This window comes from Stomoxys calcitrans, chromosome 5, assembly GCF_963082655.1.
Source record: "Stomoxys calcitrans chromosome 5, idStoCalc2.1, whole genome shotgun sequence".
Classification (NCBI taxonomy): Eukaryota; Metazoa; Arthropoda; class Insecta; order Diptera; family Muscidae; genus Stomoxys; species Stomoxys calcitrans.
Window position 1 is genome coordinate 107,046,531 of NC_081556.1, and position 20,693 is coordinate 107,067,223.

A 20,693-nucleotide genomic window follows, 5' to 3' on the forward strand; every position below is an offset into this window, starting at 1 on the left:
TCTCAAATATTTTTGCTTATTATTTACTTGGAAATAAGTTTCAAAATTCTATTAAATTAATATAATTTTCAAATTAAATAAAATATTTTCGAAAACTTTTGCTTACAAGTAAATGGAGCAACACCAATTTAAATGCAAATTATTACCTCAAAATAAATTCTAGTTGTACCGAGTACCTAGCACCCAGCCACCACCCACACAGAAAACTTCTACTGAACTGCATTCGAATGCATGCACTCAATAATAAATGTTTTCAAATTTGTAGCATACTTTTAGTCGCTCTACTATTATTATAGTTGTGGCATAGTTTTATAAAAGCAGGTGGTTTTGTTGTAACATTTTGCATGGTTATTAAGTTTCACAATGCACAACTACTTGTTATAGGAAACTTTTCTTATGCGATTGTACTTTAAAATAGGTGTATGAGGGTGTGTGTGTATGTATGGTGTAATTAAATTTAATTGATGATTGCAGGCTTTTTGTCTTAATTTCCATGATTTTCTTTTGCAATGGTTAAACAATGATTATAGAGAAGAAATCAAATGCAGCTTAAAAAGAGTGTAGATTTGTTGGAGAAGTAATTGCTTGATAGGGCCTTTAAGGGAAGCAAAGTTTGTTAACAGTTGAGGGTAGTGAACACGAATGTTGTGTATACCGCAGATGCCTGCCATTACGGCCCAAGACGCAAGGGTGAATACAATGCGTCTACCAACGCCCCCACATGTGGTAATCCACACATGAGTACCAATTTGATCCCACGTATTTGGACGTGTTCACCTCCTTGGTTAGGAGCGGAGTACTACCTAAAACTCCTTCCGACCTATGGGTCAAGGCACCCGGTTGAAAACGCACCTCCACGCCGAGGTTATGCTCTACCCGCGATTTGTGCACAAACCACAGCCACCACGTTGCTCCCCACTGGGGCCTCACCATTGCCAGGTTGGAAACGAAGTTCCAGGGGCTCCTGACACCCGTGGGACCAGATTAAAGTGCCCGGTCAAACTTCGTAGCCTAAAAAGATTATTACCAGTTGAATCCTAAAATCCTAAACAGGGTTTTGCAGACGTCCCGCTGGCTATAACTAACCACCGTACAGTCGATGTCGCTGTCATCTTCAATTATCGCAGAGTCACCCCCGCTGTCAGTAAAGACTCGCATCCCGTCCGGCAATCCTACAATACTACCATCCACTACATACGGTTCCTGTACCAGCGCGACTGAGCAGCCAGTGCTGTGCATGACATTACCCAACTACTGCGTCACCGCTCTAGACCGCTGGCAATTAAATTGAAAAAATTTCATCCCCATGACGATCCTTAATGCCTAGCGTTCGCCCTAGCCGCCAAACCACCATAAATCGGACAGGGCGCGGAGATCATCATGTGATCCGCCGGCAATCCCTTAAATACACAATTCCTACAATGTGCGTTGTTCGGACAAGCCGAAGCCACATGTCCGCCCAATCCACAACGGCGACAAACATCACCCTGCACGAGGCAGGGTGATGCCATGCACCGATGGCATGCGAAGACCGCATCCTGCATCCGGGCGGTGAAGCGGAACCACTTTACGTACACCCCCTCCTCGCACAACTTATCTGCCACCCTTGGAGTACACTCCAGGGTGACATTGGCAGCGCCTCCCTCCGACTTCTAAGGCGCGGAAGCCAGACGCACCGACCGACGATAAACCTCCTCACTCATCGTCTCCTTCAAGTTGAGGGAGTACAACTCTGTCATTAACTCATCAGGAGTTATGGTAGCATGCACCCACCTCATCAGCACCTTCGGGCCCAGCTTCTCGCGGACCTTCACCTCCGCGAACTTGCCGTTCGCCCTAATCCGTTCCCTCTCAGCCATCGACGGGGTGCGGATAACCGCCCCGCCATCCCGAGTCGGTCGGACGCCGTGAACCCTCACACCAAGTATGGGGCCCACCTCCTCTACCACCTTCTAGACAACCTCCGCCTTCCCCTTGGCCTTCACTGACCACGTCTCCACCGGCTTCGCAGCCAGCACAGACGGGACGGCAGTGACAGCGACAGCGATGGGGCCAACAAATGTGCCAGTGCGTGCGTTGACAGCGGGGGCAACAGACACCCACTATGAAACAGCCGGACGCCCACCCACCAACGCGCCGCGGCCATCGCCTCGTACGCCGACAGCCTCCCCTTAATCGCCTCATTTTCCAGCATCAGCCCCATGAGGAGCTCCTCATACTGGCCAGTGCACTGGATTACCCTCTTCGCCATACCCCCACTTACCCCGGCCTCATAAACCGTACCCACCTAGGCATCAATCACCTTCTTCATCTCGCCTACCGTGACCCCCTGCTTCCTCAATGGTGCAAACATCCGCCTACGAGCCCTACTTTCCCGCTTCTCTGCCTACCTCGGAGTCGATGCCCCACCTTCACTGGCAACACCACCAGCACCGCCAGCAACCATTGCACTGGCACTACCACTAGCGCCATCAACCTCACCAGCTGACTTCACATCAGCTGTCTTCCGACTGCCAGATGGCAATTCACCACCTGCCACCACCTTCCTCCTCTTGGCAACCACCACATCAGGCGAACCTTGTTTAGGGCGCTTCCCATCTTCACCACCACTCCCACTGGACAAGAAATTCACCGACTCCTTCCTCATCATTCCATCCCGTCCAGCACGTGCCACCGACGAATCGGTACTACTAACCATCTGATGTCCCACACCCCGCACACTCACCCCCCCACCCCTTCGTCCTCTTCACCATTACTTCACAAATCCTATCCAGACTTCAAACAACTCCTCCGTCTACGCAGTCTCAAATTGGACAATCGCTCCCAAAAATAATCACTCCAAAATCACTTAACTCACTTTGACTTTTACTTTCACTCACTACTCACACTCTATCCAATCGCTATGACATCCATTAACAGAAAGCACCACCGTACAGTCGATGTCGCTGTAAGAATGGTCTCCCCTATATTTCTTTATTGGAGGCCACAGTGGCGCAGTGGTTAGAATGTCCGACTATGACACTGAACGCCTTGGTTCAAATCCCGGCGTGAACATTTAGAAGTATCCTGCCATGTTATAATTTCTCTACCAAGTGGGGTCGCTATGCGGTTCGCCGTTCAGACACGGCATAAAAATGAAGGCCCCATATCAGTGAGCTCAAACTATAATCAGACTGCACTCATTGAGGAAATTTAGTTAGCATATTGCTTTATATACGGATAAGAAATTCAGTTATTTTGTTTACCTAAAACTTTTCGTACTCTTCTTCCAGGCGTTTGGGCCTTAATAGCTATTGGCCTTTTTTAGTGCATTCTTTTCTTTCTTAACCTTAACACAATTTCTATATAAACAAGATGTAATTCATTATTTGCCCACAGTTATACCAATTTTTCCTTTATAATCTCAAAGGCAATGTTCACCAGAACTCGTAAAGACGACTTTCAAATGCCTATAGTCAAGCGTTCTTTTTTAGTTCAATATTTATCATTTGCATCCGTTGGCTTTGATCCCAAGGCCCTGTATACTCAGGAAAATGTTCGTCTAGTCAAATATCCTTGGCTATTGGCATTTCAAATTTCGCTATCGGCCCTTTTGTATATGGCCATTTTTCATTATGTCTACATCAATTCTGAGGATTATACCAAGACCATTAATTCCCTATCACTTACGTGTCAGGGTATTATTTGTCTAACTAAGATGGGAATATTTCTATGTAAGGGCAAGGAATTTGTTGCCTTGGTGACACGTTTAAAGGAGGATATTTCGAAGGGTAAGTTACAAGGAGAAGATTAAATCATTTTAGGTTAGTGTTAAATTGATTACAAGGCGCCCCGGTGGTCGAGTTGGAAGAGTGCTGGGATTGCCAGAGCCAGAGGTGGTCGTGGTTTCGATTCCCAACAGAGGCCTTGATCTGTTGCTACTGTGCTATCACAATCGACTTAAAACTGTCTAAGAAAGTCTGTGAAGGACTGTAACTCTTACCTAATCTAACCTTAATGGATTAGAACCCATCTCTGGGTGATATACTGTTTATAGTCAACCACTGATTACTACTTTACTTTAATTGGCTATGACAGAACATTTGCTCCACTAGTCGAATGTAGAATAGCGTTCCTAGGGCACGATCTTCTGCGCTCATTCTAAAATCTCTGACACCAAGTTTCGAAGTGTCTTCCACCACCTGATCTTTCCATGGGGCTTTTGGTCTTCCCGGTTTGCGTGTACCACCGTGTTTGCCTTCAAAAGGCTTCTATGGTGGAATTTCTTCATTCATTCTGACACCATGACCTAGCCAACGCGGCCGTTGTATTTTGAATATTAAACGAAATTTTTACAACTGCGCTGTGCAGATATGAGATACAGCTGCATTATTGTAGATTCAGTTATTGTATTTTTTTTAAGGAAATAATAAAATTTTCTGTTTCTTTCTTCTTTTTCATCCTTTAACCAGCCAAACCCAGTGACTTGCCGATTTTCCGTGTTGAAAATGAAAAAGATGTTCTTTCATGTTCCATTTATTCTATGGCTGTTGTCAGCACGGCTATTTGGGTTATGGTGGAACCCTTGATAAGCATGTTCTACACTCACCAGGAGGAAGGATCATTCGAGTATATAGTACCACATAGGGCTACGTAAGTTATTGCTTTGCTATTTTCATTAACATCATCATCGAGAAACCATAAACAATTAAAAACTTGTAAGGAAAGTCGGGGGGTACCGACTGTATAATACCCTACAACTACCCTTTAAGTACAAAGTGGGAGCTATATCATTATCTGAACCAATTTTGATGGACCTCATTGAATGTTTTAAGATCGGTTACTAAACAATCAGTATCAACTTCGAGCAAATATGTTCCAACTGTAATAACTATTGGGTTGCCCAAAAAGTAATTGCGGATTTTTCATATAGTCGGCGTTGAAAAATTTTTTCACAGCTTGTGACTCTTTAATTGCATTATTTCTTCTGCCAGTTATCAGCTGTTACTTTTAGCTTGCTTTAGAAAAAACGTGTAAAAAAGTATATTTGAATAAAGTTCATTCAAAGTTTTATTAAAAATGCATTTATTTTTTTTAAAAAATCCGCAATTACTTTTTGGGCAACCCATATGATTGACAAATGGCAAAAAGAATTCCTATAATATCTCTATTCGGTTCTTTTGTAGAATCTTTTCACACAATCTTGCTAATACCTCCGCTCTAACCATTTCAAACAGATATCTCTAACCGTTCTCGGACCAGTTTTTTTCAATTTTCTCTTTCTAGGCTTTGTAAAAAATTTTAGGAAGATAGTGGCTGTAGTAGTTAAAAATCCGGCGATATATGTACACTAGTCGAACAGGGCCAGCTCCGCTGGCCCTCTTTAACTCTCTAATATATTTTTAGGGTGGGAACACTTCGTCCTGAATGCGGATATCGAATTCGTGCCATTGTAGCCTATAACGCTGAAAGCGTTCGAATCCTGGCGAGAACATCTGACAAAGCGGTGTTTATCCCCTCTTAATGTTGGCGACATTTGCGAGGTACAATGCCATGATGGTCATTTTAAAAAATTTCCCCAAAGAGGTGTCGTAATGCTGGACGCCGTTCGGACTCGGCTATAAAAAAAAGGTCTCATATCATTGAGTTTAAACTTGAATCGGAAAGCACTCATTGATGTGTGAGAATTTGCCCTTCGGCTCCTGCTGGTAATGTTCTTCCTTAGGGTAATGTTCTCATTTGGGGAGGGATGGCACCTCAGACATTTCGACTCAAATATGGATATCAAATCCGTTCTTTATTCCCAACGGAAATGAAGTTCAGCTTAGGGTGTGCTTTAGGGCGTACCCCAAAACACTTGGCTCCAAAATTGGATATCACATTTGTTTTCTACTCTCAAATGCCTTTCATTTAAGTCCCACCTTGTCATAATGGGTCAAATAACCCATTTGACGTATGTTTAGGAGGAAAAGCGCCACCTGAACTTGAACGCAAATTTTAATGTCATATTAATAATGTACTCCCTTTCCCTTTTATTTGAGTCCCATATAGCCATGGTCGGCTAATATGCTCATTTACGGGTAATTGGGGGTGGGTGACCTCCCATTACTTGGACCTAATGTTTTATGCCATATTTGTAATCTATTGCCTAATACTTTTCATTTGAGTCTCATATTGACATGAACTTCGAATATATCTGTTTTAAGGAGTTTTGGGGTTGGGGGAGCCCGATGGGTACTTGGACCCAAATTTTAATACCATATTCGTTTTCTGGTCTCCAATACCTTTCATTTGATACCCTTATTGTGCCCATCGGACCACTTTCGGATATGGGTGCCGTTTTTGGGGTTGGGGGGAGGGTCCGCCTCCATCCGATATCTAAAAATTATATAGCCTATGTTTCCTTCCAGACAAACGTACGCAATCTATGAACATTTTAAGAAAATCGGTTCAGTCAAGTATCATGTAGTCATAATGGGTCTAATGGCGTTTTTGAGGGTTGGTGTGACCCCCTGTACTTCGATCTGATTTTGTATGCCAGATTCGAAATCTACTTCCGAACACCTTTCATTTGAGCCTTGACTTCTTGAGCTCCTAGAAGCTGCAATTTTTAACCGATTGGGTTGAAATAGTGCACATAGTGTTCTGATACGACTTCCAAAAATCGTCCCAAGTATGGTCTGAATCGGCCTATAACCTGATATAGCTTCCATATAAATCGATTTGACATATTGCGTCCCCGAAAGCTTCAATTTGTATGCGATGGGGCTGAAATTTTTCACCTAGTTTTCTTTTACGACTTCCATCAATCGTGTCACGTACGGTCCAAATCCTTTGTGTAAACTTTTAGCAGAATCCATAACTCACTTTTACTTGTTATACTTCGAAATATTATTCTTTCACCCTAGAAAGTATGTACATTATTGATCATCATTTTAAGTCCATCTAACCATGCCTGTACGCCGGTTCATTTGTCCGTTCGACTAGATATTACTTCCATGTAAACCGATCTCTCGATTATTCTTCTTGAGCCTCTACAGGACACAATTCTTATCTGTGTGGGCTGAAATTTTGCAAGAAGACTTCTGCTAAGACCTCTACTAGCTATGCCAAGCGATCCTTAACTTGATAAAGGAAGCAATGAAAAAGAGAAATCGTGCAAAGAACTTGAAATACGATGGTTGGGGTGGGGTATATAAGATACTGCGCAGGTGAACTCAATTAAGTAAAATCTTGTCAGTAAAAACCCATCACTGAGCTCGTTTCGTAAGAGAATCAAACAAAATTTTAAAATTTAATAATTTTCGCCCTAACTGGCAAAAAAAAACTTGGAAGTGAAAAACTTCGGCTCGCCCGGATTCGAACCTGTGCACACGGAGCAACAGCAAGACCGGATGGCGTTGTCTCTAGCGTTCGAAGCCATCAATACAACTTCCAAGAGATGTAAAGAATCATGTGTATACCATGGGAGTATTGTAATTGTGTGGACAAAAAAATTGCCATTACACAAAAATACAAGCATTGGGAAAAGTACAGCTAATAGACATGGTTGTCGAGCGTGGTTAATGTGGTATATATATTATAGAGGCATTTTCGCTATAAATTCAGAATAAGTACAACATACCAACGTACGGCCCTTGAAGCCCTTCACACCTACTTTGGCTGATGAGAAATACTAAACCAAATTATGAAACGCGTCCCATAGTGATTGGTGTGTGTTGCGTTTTCTGGCTTTCCTTTTCCACATTGAGCTCGTCTCGAAAGAGAACAAATTTTTTCACGTATTTATGCACAAAACACACATGGGTGATCATTAAACTGACCCTCACATGTTTTCACAGGTAAAAATGTTAACTATTTTTTAACTTTTTACAATTTAATAGGAAAATTTATGCATTTAAACAAACGAGTAGTCTAACATTTAAAATTAAAATTATTTAATTTTATTTTAGTAAATTTTCCTTTTTAAATATATTTACCTCTACTTTCGAAATTAGAAAAACAATAATTGTTGCACTATTATGTGTAATTGTTTTTTTTTTGTTTTGATTTAAGGCACAGTAATTGTTAAATTTAAATGGTTTTAATTTTCTTTCGTTATGGTAAATTGCATGTTTTTGCTATGGTATGTAGGCGAATACTGCAGACCACCAGCATTTCATAATTATTTCTCAACAAAAATAATTGCACACAAATCTAAACTTTCAAACATACAGATGGGGGTTTCCACATTTGAATTTGAAGAGGCATTTGAACTGAAATAGTAGTAACAAGTAACAATGTGCTTAGTTCAACCGGGCCGAATCTTGGAAACCCACCACCACGGTTTCTACTAAGAAGACATATGGGAGATTGGCTTATATGGAATGGAATCCCAAATTGAATGTTCATGGCAAATTTGTATATCTGTTTTTAGATCGATGTGGACCATACTTACACACGGATGCAAAATTTCAGTCAAATCGGACCACAATTGCGGTTTTCAGGGCTCCAAGATCTCAAACCGGGAGTTAGGTTTATATGGGAGCTATATCAATTTATAGACCAATTTGGAACGTGACAACAAATGCATCTTCCATTGGCTTAATATGTTAAATTGGGATATCATTTTCTATGAGAGTTAAATTAGGACTATAATTCCTAGGAATATAAGAAGTCGGGAAAAAACACCTTATGCAAAATTTTTGCTCAATCGGATAATAATAACGGTTTTTTGGGGCAAACGAAGTCCAATCAAAGGATCATTTTATATGGGAGCTATATCATAATTGGAATTGATAGGGCCGTTTTGCAACACCCAACGACTTACAACAATGAAAATTATTTTGCAAAAGCCCTCATCTTATGGTGGTAGTTATAATAAACTAGCGGGCCTGGTGTGCTATGATACACCCTTAAATATTTGCGGCCCCCTTCCGCCATGGTCCGACTTTGAAAATAATTAGTATTCGTATTAAGCTCCCAAATAGCTTAGAATACCATATTTTCCCGTTTGGTGTACATGTCCATTTGGGGCATAATTTTGGGGTAGGGTGACCCTAGGAATTGACCCAAACTTTTATAAAAGTTCCATACTGCCCCGTTAGGTATACATTTCCATTTGGGGGATAATTTTGGAATGGGATGACCCGACTGGGAATAAACACCATATTTTCATATAAGTACTCATATTCTATTCTTAAGTACCTTTCGTTTGAATCCCATATTGTTCCGGTCGACCTACTTGTCCGCTCGGGGACGGGTGGGGCGGGCCCCTGAGATTACCCATATTGCCCGACTCGGTAAACTTTAAAATTTGGTTGGTTTTTGGAGGTGGGGCGGGCTTTCCAACACTTAGGGTGAAATTTTTAGGCCAAGTTCGAATTCTACTCTCAAATAACTTTCATTTGATACCCATATTGTCCGAATCGGTAAATATGTCCGTTCGGGTGGGTTTTGGAGTGGGGCGTTCTCCCAGGCTATTTGACCTCAAAATGTTGTACCAGTTTTTTGACTTTTGGACCATAAGGTGGCATACAAAATTTCGCTTAAATCCGTGCACTCATCTCCGATATCTGGCGTTTGTGAAAAAAGGGGTAAGGGGTCCTGAGATGGGTTTATATGACCCTGAGATGGGTTTATATGGAAGCAATATTAGGTTATGGACCGACTCAGACCATACTTAGCTCTTATGTTTGAGGTCGTAGGAGAAGTCAATGTGCAAATGTTTCTTCAAATCGGAAAAGAACTGCAGCCTTCAGGAGCTCAAAAGGTGAAGTCGGTAGATTTGTTTATATCGGACCAACATAAGGGTATGAACCGATATTGAAGTTGGTAATATAAGTCGTTGTGGAAAATTTAAGAAACACAATCGGAAGATGGGTTTATAAGGGCGCTATAACCTGATATATGAAGCGTTTCAGATCATACATGGCATGGAGATTGAAGGCAATAACAGAAGACAAAATTTCCGCCAACTCAGATAAGAATTATGCCCTCAAAGAGTTCACGAGGTAAAATGGGGATATATGTATATATGGGAGCTATATCAGTTTACGAACCGATTCACACCATACTTGACATGGATATTGGAAAAAATTCCAACCAAATCAAATATGAATTTCGCCTTCAGTAAGAGATACAATTGGGAGATATGTTTCTATGGGAGCTGTATCAGGTTATGGGCCAACTCAGATGTTGAAGTAGGTCTTTGGGGATTGCATTTGGGAATTCCAATATCGGTTTGGATTTCGATATAACTCCCACATAAACAGATCTCTCGATTTGAGATCTTCAGCGTCTGGAAACTGGAAATTGTTATCCGATTCGGCTGAAACTTTTGCACGTAGTGTACTTTTGCAAATTGCAAATTTTGCCCATGAACATTCCACTAAGGAAGAGGGGGCAAACTTTTCACATATCATTGAGTACAGTCCTATTCAAGTTTAAGCTCAATGAAAATTTTTATGATGTTCTCGCCATGATTGGAACCCACACTTTTAGCGCCATAGGCGGACATGCTAACCTCTGCGCTACGGTGGCCTTCAATCTCAATAATCAAGAGATAATAATCCTACCTTTGGGAAGACTATATGCTATCTAAGCCATACCTTCTGGGCTGTTATCGCGGGAACCATCCAAATCATCACCTTGAGGATAGGAATCCACCGCACAGAAGCCTCAAGAGTGATCTTCATGATCCAGAGCGTAAGGTCCAGCGCTACAAGCGAGAATCTCTACATCAAGCGGTAAATCAAGCGGGTCTGAACAACATTCTTGCAGAAGATAGTAGATGCGGTAAATAATGACCGACTCATATCATATCTGGAGAAATTGACCTCCCTTAGGCAAACCAGAGTAGTTTTGGCTCAATTACGATGAGGCAGATGCAGCTGCCTCAACTCTACCGATCTAGGATTGATGCCAATGTGCAGGATGTGTGTCCCGATTGCAACCTGGGACCATACGACAAACTACACCTGTTTAACTGCCCAGTCAGAACCACTCGACTCAGACCCAGAAAACCCTTGCATCTGGATATTTTACATGACCTAGTCGATGAGAGATGGAACACAATACACTGTTACAAAAACAACAAAAAGTGGTACCGATTCAAGGTCCAAGGTGTTGAACCGATGTAGAGATAATCTACTGCGGCTACAAGGAAGGCAAAGCAGAGTAGTTCTGGCTCAATTACGGTCCGGCAGATGCAGCCGCTTCAACTCTTACAGATCAAGCTTTGATGTCAATGTGTGTCCCGTTGTAACCTGGGACCACTCGACATACGACACCTGTTTAACTTATCTGCCCGAACCACTCGACTCAGAACCTTAAACCCCCTGGATGTAAAGGGTGATTTTTTTGAGGTTAGGATTTTCATGCATTAGTATTTGACAGATCACGTGGGATTTCAGACATGGTGTCAAAGAGAAAGATGCTCAGTATGCTTTGACATTTCATCATGAATAGACTTACTAACGAGCAACGCTTGCAAATCATTGAATTTTATTACCAAAATCAGTGTTCGGTTCGAAATGTGTTCAAATTTTGACAAATTTTGTTCAGCGATGAGGCTCATTTCTGGTTGAATGGCTACGTAAATAAGCAAAATTGCCGCATTTGGAGTGAAGAGCAACCAGAAGCCGTTCAAGAACTGCCCATGCATCCCGAAAAATGCACTGTTTGGTGTGGTTTGTACGCTGGTGGAATCATTGGACCGTATTTTTTCAAAGATGCTGTTGGACGCAACGTTACGGTGAATGAACACATTTCGAACCGAACATTGATTTTGGTAATAAAATTCAATGATTTGCAAGCGTTGCTCGTTACCATATGGCATACGACACCTGTTTAATTTATCTGCCCGACCCACTCGACTCAGACCCATAAACCCCCTGGATGTACAACGGAACCTAGTCGATGAGAGATGGAACACAATACACTGTTACAAAAACAACACCACTGGTACGGGTTCAAGGTCCAAGGTGTTGAACCGATGTAGAGATAGTCTACTGCGGCTGCAAGGGAGGCTAACCTGAGCAGTTTTGGCTCAATAACGATCTGGCAGATGCTGCCGCCTCAACTCTTACAGATCAACGATTGATGTCAATGTGTAGGATGTGTGTCCTGAATGTATCCTGAGACCATACGACACCTGTTTAAATGCTCCGCCAGACCCACTCGACTCAGCCCATAAACCCCCTGAATCTGGATATACAATAGAACCTAGTCGATGAGAGATGAAACACAATACACTGTGACAAAAACAACAACAACTGGTACGAGTTCAAGGCCCATGGTGTTGAACCGATGTAGAGATAGCCTACTGCGGCTACAAGGGAGGCATTACTTGTCTCTGTGCTGGGAATCAGGGCATAGCGAAATAGCAGGAAACGAAAAAAACAGCTTTGCTAGTGAGCAAAGAGGCGAATCAGCCAACGGTGGCGGCAACAGGCGTGCAACCACTTCTCTTGGAAATCTTTTATATGCTTGGTTAAAATGCTGTAATGAGGGGATGAGCGATTCAAACCCAATGTTTGTGAAGTATTGTCTTTAAAGAAAATGCATCTGAGCTACATATTGGGTTGCCCAAAAAGTAATTGCGGATTTTTTAAAAGAAAGTAAATGCATTTTTTATAAAACTTAGAATGAACTTTAATCAAATATACTTTTTTTACACTTTTCTTCTAAAGCAAGCTAAAAATAGCAGCTGATAACTGACAGAAGAAAGAATGCAATTACAGAGTCCCAAGCTATGAAAAAATTTGTCAACGCCGACTATATGAAAAATCCGCAATTACTTTTTGGGCACCCCAATAATAGGAATCATTACAGAACACAACAGGTTAAGTACACATTTCTCGCGCATAGGCCTCGGCATCAGCTGCCAATGGTGTCATAGTAATGACAATCCGCTAGATAGCTTTCACTTCCTCAGCCAATGTCCGGCTTTATGTCATTTTCTGGTACTAGAGGCGCCAAGAGAAGATTCCACATCTCTCGGGAATCTTCTATAAGCTTGAGGTGCGATACAAAGAGAGATGCTTAAAATGCTGTTATGAGGGGATTAGCGATCCAAACCTAATGTTTGCGAAGTATTGGCTTTGGAGAAACTGTATCAGAGCGGCATAAAAGGAATCATTACAGATTACAACAGTTTAAGTACACATTTCTCGCGCATAGGCTGTCGATGGTGTCATGGTGTAAAGACGATCCGCAAGACAGATTTCACTTCCTCAGCCAATGTCCGACTTTATAGCAGTTTCTTGTACTAGAGGCGCTAAGAGAAGATTCCACCTCTCTCGGGAATCTTCTATAAGCTTGAGGTGCAATACAAAGTACTAGAGGCGCTAATAAGGGTGGGTCCAATTAAACTCAAGGACTTTATGTTGGCGTCTAAATGGTATAAAAAGGTGCATTGACGGACCAATTTGAGTAGGGGAGTTGGAATTCGATTTAAACTCTGTGGTTGAAGAATAGAGAAGATTGAGGAATCACAATGGACCACATAGGGTCTCAGCAGATATCAAGATAATGTTTTGATAGCACCCACTCCAACCTAACCTAACCTGAATTCGCTTGTGTACATTTTTAGTACAATTCATGGTGGTGGTTACCCAAGATTCGTAGCTAGCACGCTTTTACTTAGTAATTCTCATGTATTGTGCCATACATGTACCATGCATTGTTTCATATAAAGCTGGTAGCTGGTATGAGTTTTTTTCCCATTGTTTTTAAAAATACACTTATTTTCTCTATCTATTTATACATATCCCCCTCTCTCTCTTTCTCTTCCTTCCTTTCCTTATGCAATATTCTCCCCCTCAATGTTAAAAAACAAAAAAATTCATGCTGCAGTTACTTTTGGGACTACCACAACGTTCAAGGCTATAGCCTCGTTTATATCTGGGATTTTATTACCACCTACATTTTAGCTCTTGGCTCACTGGCCATAGACACCCTGTTCTCATGGCTGGTATGCAACATAGTGGCACAATTTCGTATTTTGGTGCAACAATTCCAGCGGGCTGCGGCCATGACATTGCCATTAGCGAATGGCATGGTGGCGGTGGCAAATGCAGCTCAGGAGCGAGCAATTGTGGACTGCATTAAAGTGCATATTCGTACATTGCAATTGACATATGATTTGAATCGTCTCTATGGTGGCATTATATATGTGAAATTTATTATTTCCGGTCTGCAGATTGGTTCATTGGCGTTTTGTTTGAGTCGTGGCGGCCAATCTATGGGTAAAGTGGCATATCAGTTTTTGTTTTTGACAGCGGTCGCCATTCAATTAATGATGTACTGTTATAATGGTCAGCGCATTGCAACGGAGGTAAGTCTGAGAAGGGGTGCGAGCATGTAAGGAAGGAAAATGAGTGGTGTAGTGTTGTAATGTAATTGATGTGGTCTAGCAAAGAAAATTAAATTTCATAGCTTGCCTTAACCAAGGCAGTGTCGTAAGCAGTGTGTGGGCTATTGTGACATTAGTAAAAGAATGCTTCGACTAAGTTTTAAAGATATCTAAAAGGGATTTATTGAAAAACCAGTAAGGAAGGGCCAAAGTCGGGCGGTGCCGACTGTATAATACCCTACACCTACCCTATAGGTACAATGTGGGACCTATATCCAATTCCGAACCGATTTTGATGGACTTCGGCGAGCAAATATGTTCAAATTGTAAAAACTACGGTTGACATATGACAACATTATGGCAAATAACCCAAAATCTGACGAACGCATATATAGGAGCTATATCTAATTCTTAACCGATTCCGAACAAACTTCTCAGATACTGTGGCAGTCGTCGAGGAAAGCGTTGTGCAAAATTTTGGCAAGATTGTTCAATAAATGCGCTTGCAGTGGCTCTTAAAGTAAAAATCGGTCGATATACATATATGACAGCTATATCTAAATATGGGCCGATTTCTATGAAATTCACCAGTAATATTGAGAATTAAGAGAAAATCCCTCCTGCCGAATTTCGAGAAAATCGGTTAACACATGACCATTTTATTGCAATATTACTGAAAATCGGACGAATATATATATGGGAGGTATATCTAAATTTGAACCGATTTCAAGCAAACTCCTCAGATACTGTGGCAGTCGTCGAGGAAAGCGTTGTGCAAAATTTTGGCAAGATTGTTCAATAAATGCGCTTGCAGTGGCTCTTAAAGTAAAAATCGGTCGATATACATATATGACAGCTATATCTAAATCTGGGCCGATTTCTATAAAATTCATCAGTAATATTGAGAGTCATAAGAAAATCCTATCTGCTAAATTTCGACAGAATCGGATAACAATAGACCATTTTATTGCAATATTACTGAAAATCGGACGAATATATATATGGGAGGTATATCTAAATTTGAACCGATTTCAAGCAAACTCCTCAGATACTGTGGCAGTCGTCGAGGAAAGCGTTTTGCAAAATTTTGGCAAGATGGATCAATAAATGCGCTTACTGTGACACTAGAAGTTAAAATCGGGCGATATATATATATGACAGCTATATCTAAATCTGGGCCGATTTCTATGAAATTCACCAGTAATATTGAGAGTTAAGAGAAAATCCCTCCCGCCGAATTTCGTTAGAAAAGGTTAACAAATGACCACTTTATTGCAATATTACTGAAAATCGGACGAATATATATATGGGAGCTATATCTAAATCTGAACCGACTTCACCAAACTCTATGTACATTGTGGTAGCCATCGAGGAAAACTTTGTGCAATATTTTGGCAAGATTGGTCAATAAATGTGCATGCAGTGGCTCTAGGAGAGAAAATCGGGCTATATATACATATGAGAGCTATATCTAAATCTGAACCGATTTCCATGATATTCACCAGTAATGTCAACAGTCGTAAAAAAATCCTTCCTGCCGAATTTCGTTAGAAAAGGTTAACAAATGACCACTTTATTGCAATATTACTGAAAATCGGACGAATATATATATGGGAGCTATATCTAAATCTGAACCGATTTCACCAAACTCTATGTACATTGTGGTAGCCATCGAGGAAAACTTTGTGCAATATTTTGGCAAGATTGGTCAATAAATGTGCATGCAGAGGCTCAAGGAGTGAAAATCGGGCGATATATACATGTGAGAGCTATATCTAAATCTGAACCGATTTCCACGATATTCACCAGTAATGTCAACAGTCGTAAAAAAATCCTTCCTGCCAAATTTCGTGAGAATCGGGAAACAAATGACAATTTCATTGCATTATTACTGAAAATCGGACGAACATATATATGGGAGCTATATCCAGATCTGAGCCGATTTTTTCCAATTTCAATAGGCTTTGTCTCTAGGCCGAAAAACATGCTTGTACCAAATTTGAAGACGATCGGATGAAAACTGCGACCTGCACTTTGTACAGAATTAACATGGACAGACGGACATGGACAGACAGACGAACATAGCTAAATCGAATCAGAAAGTGATTCTAAGTCAATCGGTATACTCATCAATGGGTCTCTCTCTCTCTCTTCCTTTTGGGTGATACAAACTAATTCACTATGTTATAATACCCTGTACCACAGTAGTGTTGTACGGTATAATCAATAGTCAGGAACATAGATGCCAATAGGGCCGATTACGAAAATGTTGTTCCAGAGAAAAAATTTCGGGTATACTACTAAATTGCCCATAAACATTCAATTAATGAACGGGGAATTGTTCTGAGTGCAGTCAGATTAAAGTTAAAGTTAAAAGATAAGAGGTCTGCTTTATGATGACAAGTTCGAATACCGTGGCGCATAGCGACACAATTTGGTGCAGGAGTTTTAATGTGGCAGAGTATCTCACAAATAAAGCCTAAGCTACTAAATTTCCCATGAACATTCCCCTAAGGACCAAAGGATACTTCTGTCATATCAATTAGTGCGGTCCGATTGAAGTTGAAGTTCAAAGATAAGGGGTCTACTTTTATATATGATGATTATGAATGGCATCCCGCAGAGCTGTACAATTTGTTTGAGAAGGTTTTAATGTGGCAGGATACCTCATGTAGCCAGCATTAGTAAGGGGAGAGGCTAGGTCATGTTGTCAGAATGGATGAAGAAGTTCCAGAAAAGAAGTTTTTTAAAGGCAAACACGGTGGTACAAGCAAACAGGAACGACCAAAAGCCCAAAGGAAAGATCAAGTGGTGGGAGACATCTCGAAACTTGATAACAGCGATAATAAAATGAGCGAAGAAGATCGGGGCACTTGCTATTCTACGCTCGGCTAGGGGAACAAATGGTCTGTCATAGCCAAATCATGTAAAGTAAGTAAGTGATAGCCTGCCATCAGACTCACTTAGACGTTTTCGTGCATTGTGATACCACAGGAGCAGAAGAAGGAAGATGTATTCTAGTTTCTACCGCTGAAGCATCCAGATCGCTTTAAAAAGCCCAATAACCTGCGAATGTTCACATCAGACAGGTTCTCAAAGAACTGAGAACCTAAATTGGAACTCCATCTGACTGATCCTAAGACTCTCACTAAATTGGACTCGGGAATTCGCTGCACAGGCTACCCCAAAGACTACACGTCTGGATTCGGAAACTGCACCGCAGTCAGCCAAAAGGCTGCGCTCACCTGGAGGGCATCCCATGCCTAAAAGAACTAGGACGAACAACAGTAAGATGGGTCCAAGAATCTTTTCTATTGTTGCTAGGGACAGTTTGGTGATGGCAGTTGTCGACAAGGAAGAAGAACAAGGCTGCATACCTAGGAATAATTGGAGTGGGATAGTCAATGGACTGTCATCAGTGTACTCCGATGTCCTTGCGGAATTTCTTGGGTTTCCTCCAGTTTGTGACGATGCACGCTGGTATACAGACTACTTGCTTCGGAACTAAAAAATATTGGTGAGATCTGGCCAGGTGCAGCTCTAGATTTAGTCAAGAAGGAAGATATTAATTTTCGACCAATGGCGCATGCTTGGATACCAAGGATTCCCTCAGATCCTGAAGCGATACTTGGATGACTAAGGAAATGTAATCCCAATCTTTCAACCACCGACTGAGACATGCAGTATTCGTACTAAACTCCGACTGTCGCCCAGACCTCAACAAGTCTGAAGGGGTTGTATCCTACGGTTTCAACAAGTTAAAACTGAAGGTCTATAGAAGCGGTGGGGTTGGGGCATCAGGAGACGACTCAGCGGTTGTTGCTGAACAGTTGCCTGAGGAACTATCGACCACATCGCTTAAGTCTGCCGGATTGTAGGAGACCGAAAATCCCCCTGCCACAATCGAGACATGAGGGGAAGGCATTGAACCGGGACCCGACAAGCGTTGCGGGGAAGTACGGAACTCAGAAAGTACTTCGACAGCAGCAGTTAGTGAAGAATCTATAGAGAAATCGTCCACACCGCAAGTGTCCAGTGTCCTGAGGAAGAGTGGTTCCACAGCTTTTTCCCTGGACTCCCCTGGACTCCAACTCCTTCATGATTGACGTCGGTTTTACAAAGCACCTTCTATGTCTAGAAATGCTAACATTGTATATTCCTTGACAGCGAGAGAACCCTCTATGTAACCGACTACGTCGTGAAGGGCTGTTTCATCGGATTTGCCTTTACTTTATGCATGCTGCTGCCGCAAAAGGCGATCTTCAGAGATCTTTGCCCTAAGTTATGATTCTATCAACCTCTCAAGAGTCTTCAGTGTAAAAGATGACAGATTTCGTGTGGAAGGGTTTTCCTGCTTCCGGAATGAAAATGACCTTCGTGTCGCTCCGTCCCACAAGTATATATAACATTCTGATACCAGCAGAGTATATCTCCCTAAGCCAGGAAACCAGTCTATCAGACACAGCTTGTAATTCAACCGGTGATACATCATCAGGGCCTGGCGATTTGAAGGAGTCGAAACTTCTTATCGCCCAAAGAATTTTTGGTTCAAACACAATTTCCCCAATAACCACCGACGAATGCATACCAGTGACAAACTCTTCTGGCGCCACGTTCTCCGTTGGAGAATTTTCCCGAAAATGTGTATCAACGAGTAGTTCTAGTGTTTCCTCACTAGACATTGTCCATGCATTCTCTGACTTGTGAATATACCCCACCGCAATAGGTCTCGAGAACCGACTCTTTCTTCGCCTAGAGGCCTCAGATGTATCCTCCTCCGAGCTGCAGAATTCTACCCAGGATTTGTTCTGAGCCTTCCTCAGCTCACCCTTATACTTTCTTAGCTCAGCCTTATAGATATCCCAATCATGTGGTGCTCCTCTAGCTTTTGCTCTGTTGAAGAGTTTCCTGCAGTCCTTCCTTAGACCATTCAGCTTTGAGGTTCACCATGGAGGTCGCTGTTTGTCCCTTGGCTTGGCACTAGGGCATGCTGACACAAGCGAGTCATTCAGGGCCTTCGTGATCTGCTTGACCAATATGTCTGTATCCCCCTTAGTTTCCACTTCCTTTTCTAGTCTAGAAGCCAAATTCTGCACGTCTATCCCAGACGTTCAGAATTTTTGCCGAAATGTATCCCAATCCGCCTTTCTTCTGTTTGGCCCAGGGACCACTTCTGCAGTTTTTTTTTTCTTCAAAGCTGAACTTTCACCACTGATGCGTTAGTTTCGTCTTCTGATTCCGCCAGTAGTTTATCCTTAGATCGTTAGATCTTCTCATGAAGAGCTTCCGTACGCATCCAGGGGCAGGTGAGAAAGCACTCTTCCTCAGTAAAGAGAAAACCACATCTGGAAATTTTTTGAATCCAGGTTTTCGATGTCATAGGTGGACATGCTAACCTCTGCGCCACGGTGGCCTCCATAAATGTCGGATAAATTCTCAAAAGATTTTTAATAGGGATGGCCTCGAGTATGGGTCATTGGACACTTTAAGGGATTATTTTAAACTGCTCACAACTTTATGTTTAAGAAATTCATTTGGCTTAATGCAGTGATGGGCTGACTCCAAAAAATGAGCAAATTCTTTTGAAGCCCTTGCTTTTCAATTCTTGAGTTCCTGTACAATAATGTGTAACAGTGTGTGTGTATTTGCCCATCGCTTTCGCTGGCTTAGGCTTGCCGCATGGTACCACAAATGCCTTAGTCATTTGTCAAACTCATGACCCCATACTGTGAGGTCTTTGCAAATGAAGCTGTTTATTATTCCAGCTACTAAAACCAATATTCATTTCTGTTTGAACATTCTTGAGAGATCATTTTCCTCCTCCCAGTCCCCACACAGTACTATTTTCTCTAACGACTATGTACACCACATAACATAGATTTTCTTATGAAGTTGAGAATTGGCCTTGTCATGTTTGTTATTTCAGTTTAATATCTTTTCATTTTGTCTTCCTTCTTGCAGAGCTTACAAGTGGCATCTGAAATCTATGCTGCCTTCGAGTGGTCCCATTTGGCAAAATCTACCAAGAAACTGTTGCTGATGCCAATGATGCGTTCGCAAAAATTTTGTGAAATACGTGGTGTATTCTTTACCGTGGATTTGAGTTTATATTTATGGGTAATTGCTTTGCATTCGCCTTAGTCATTTTCCCAGTTTTCCCAAATGGCTCTGGCGCTTTGCAAGTAGAGCAGATAAGGTCAGAATATTTAAATTTTGCTTTTGTTAAACTTGCAGGTTTTCAAGACGGCAGGCTCATTGATAACAGCCTTGAAGACACTGGAGGATGAGTAGAGAGAACCCATGGGCACACAAATGGCATTGAGATTTTCTAGCATTTATTTTATTGGCTTTAAATGTTTTAGCAATTAGTTGGCAAATA

At 41.7% G+C, this 20,693-nt stretch overlaps 2 protein-coding genes across 4 annotated transcripts in view; one reads left to right on the top strand and one right to left on the bottom strand.

The window, feature by feature from the left end:
- The window catches only part of LOC106088399 (mucin-5AC), a 612,109-nt gene that overhangs the window by 166,715 nt on the left and 424,701 nt on the right, over window positions 1-20,693 (bottom strand). The window lies entirely within an intron of this gene.
- On the top strand, window positions 3,427-20,622 carry LOC106081032 (odorant receptor 45a-like). The gene is made up of 5 exons (XM_013242707.2): window positions 3,427-3,770; window positions 4,452-4,632; window positions 13,816-14,296; window positions 20,276-20,431; window positions 20,549-20,622. Exons 1-5 carry the CDS (start codon window positions 3,446-3,448, stop codon window positions 20,603-20,605), a joined length of 1,200 nt encoding a protein of 399 aa, XP_013098161.2. The 5' UTR covers window positions 3,427-3,445; the 3' UTR covers window positions 20,606-20,622.

Coding starts and splice junctions, on each gene's coding strand:
- LOC106081032 (XM_013242707.2), top strand. CDS start 3,446: ATGCCTATAGTCAAGCGTTCTTTTTTAGTTCAATATTTATCATTTGCA. Junction 14,297..20,275: donor GTCAGCGCATTGCAACGGAG/GTAAGTCTGAGA, acceptor TCCTTCTTGCAG/AGCTTACAAGTGGCATCTGA. Junction 20,432..20,548: donor ATTTGAGTTTATATTTATGG/GTAATTGCTTTG, acceptor TTAAACTTGCAG/GTTTTCAAGACGGCAGGCTC.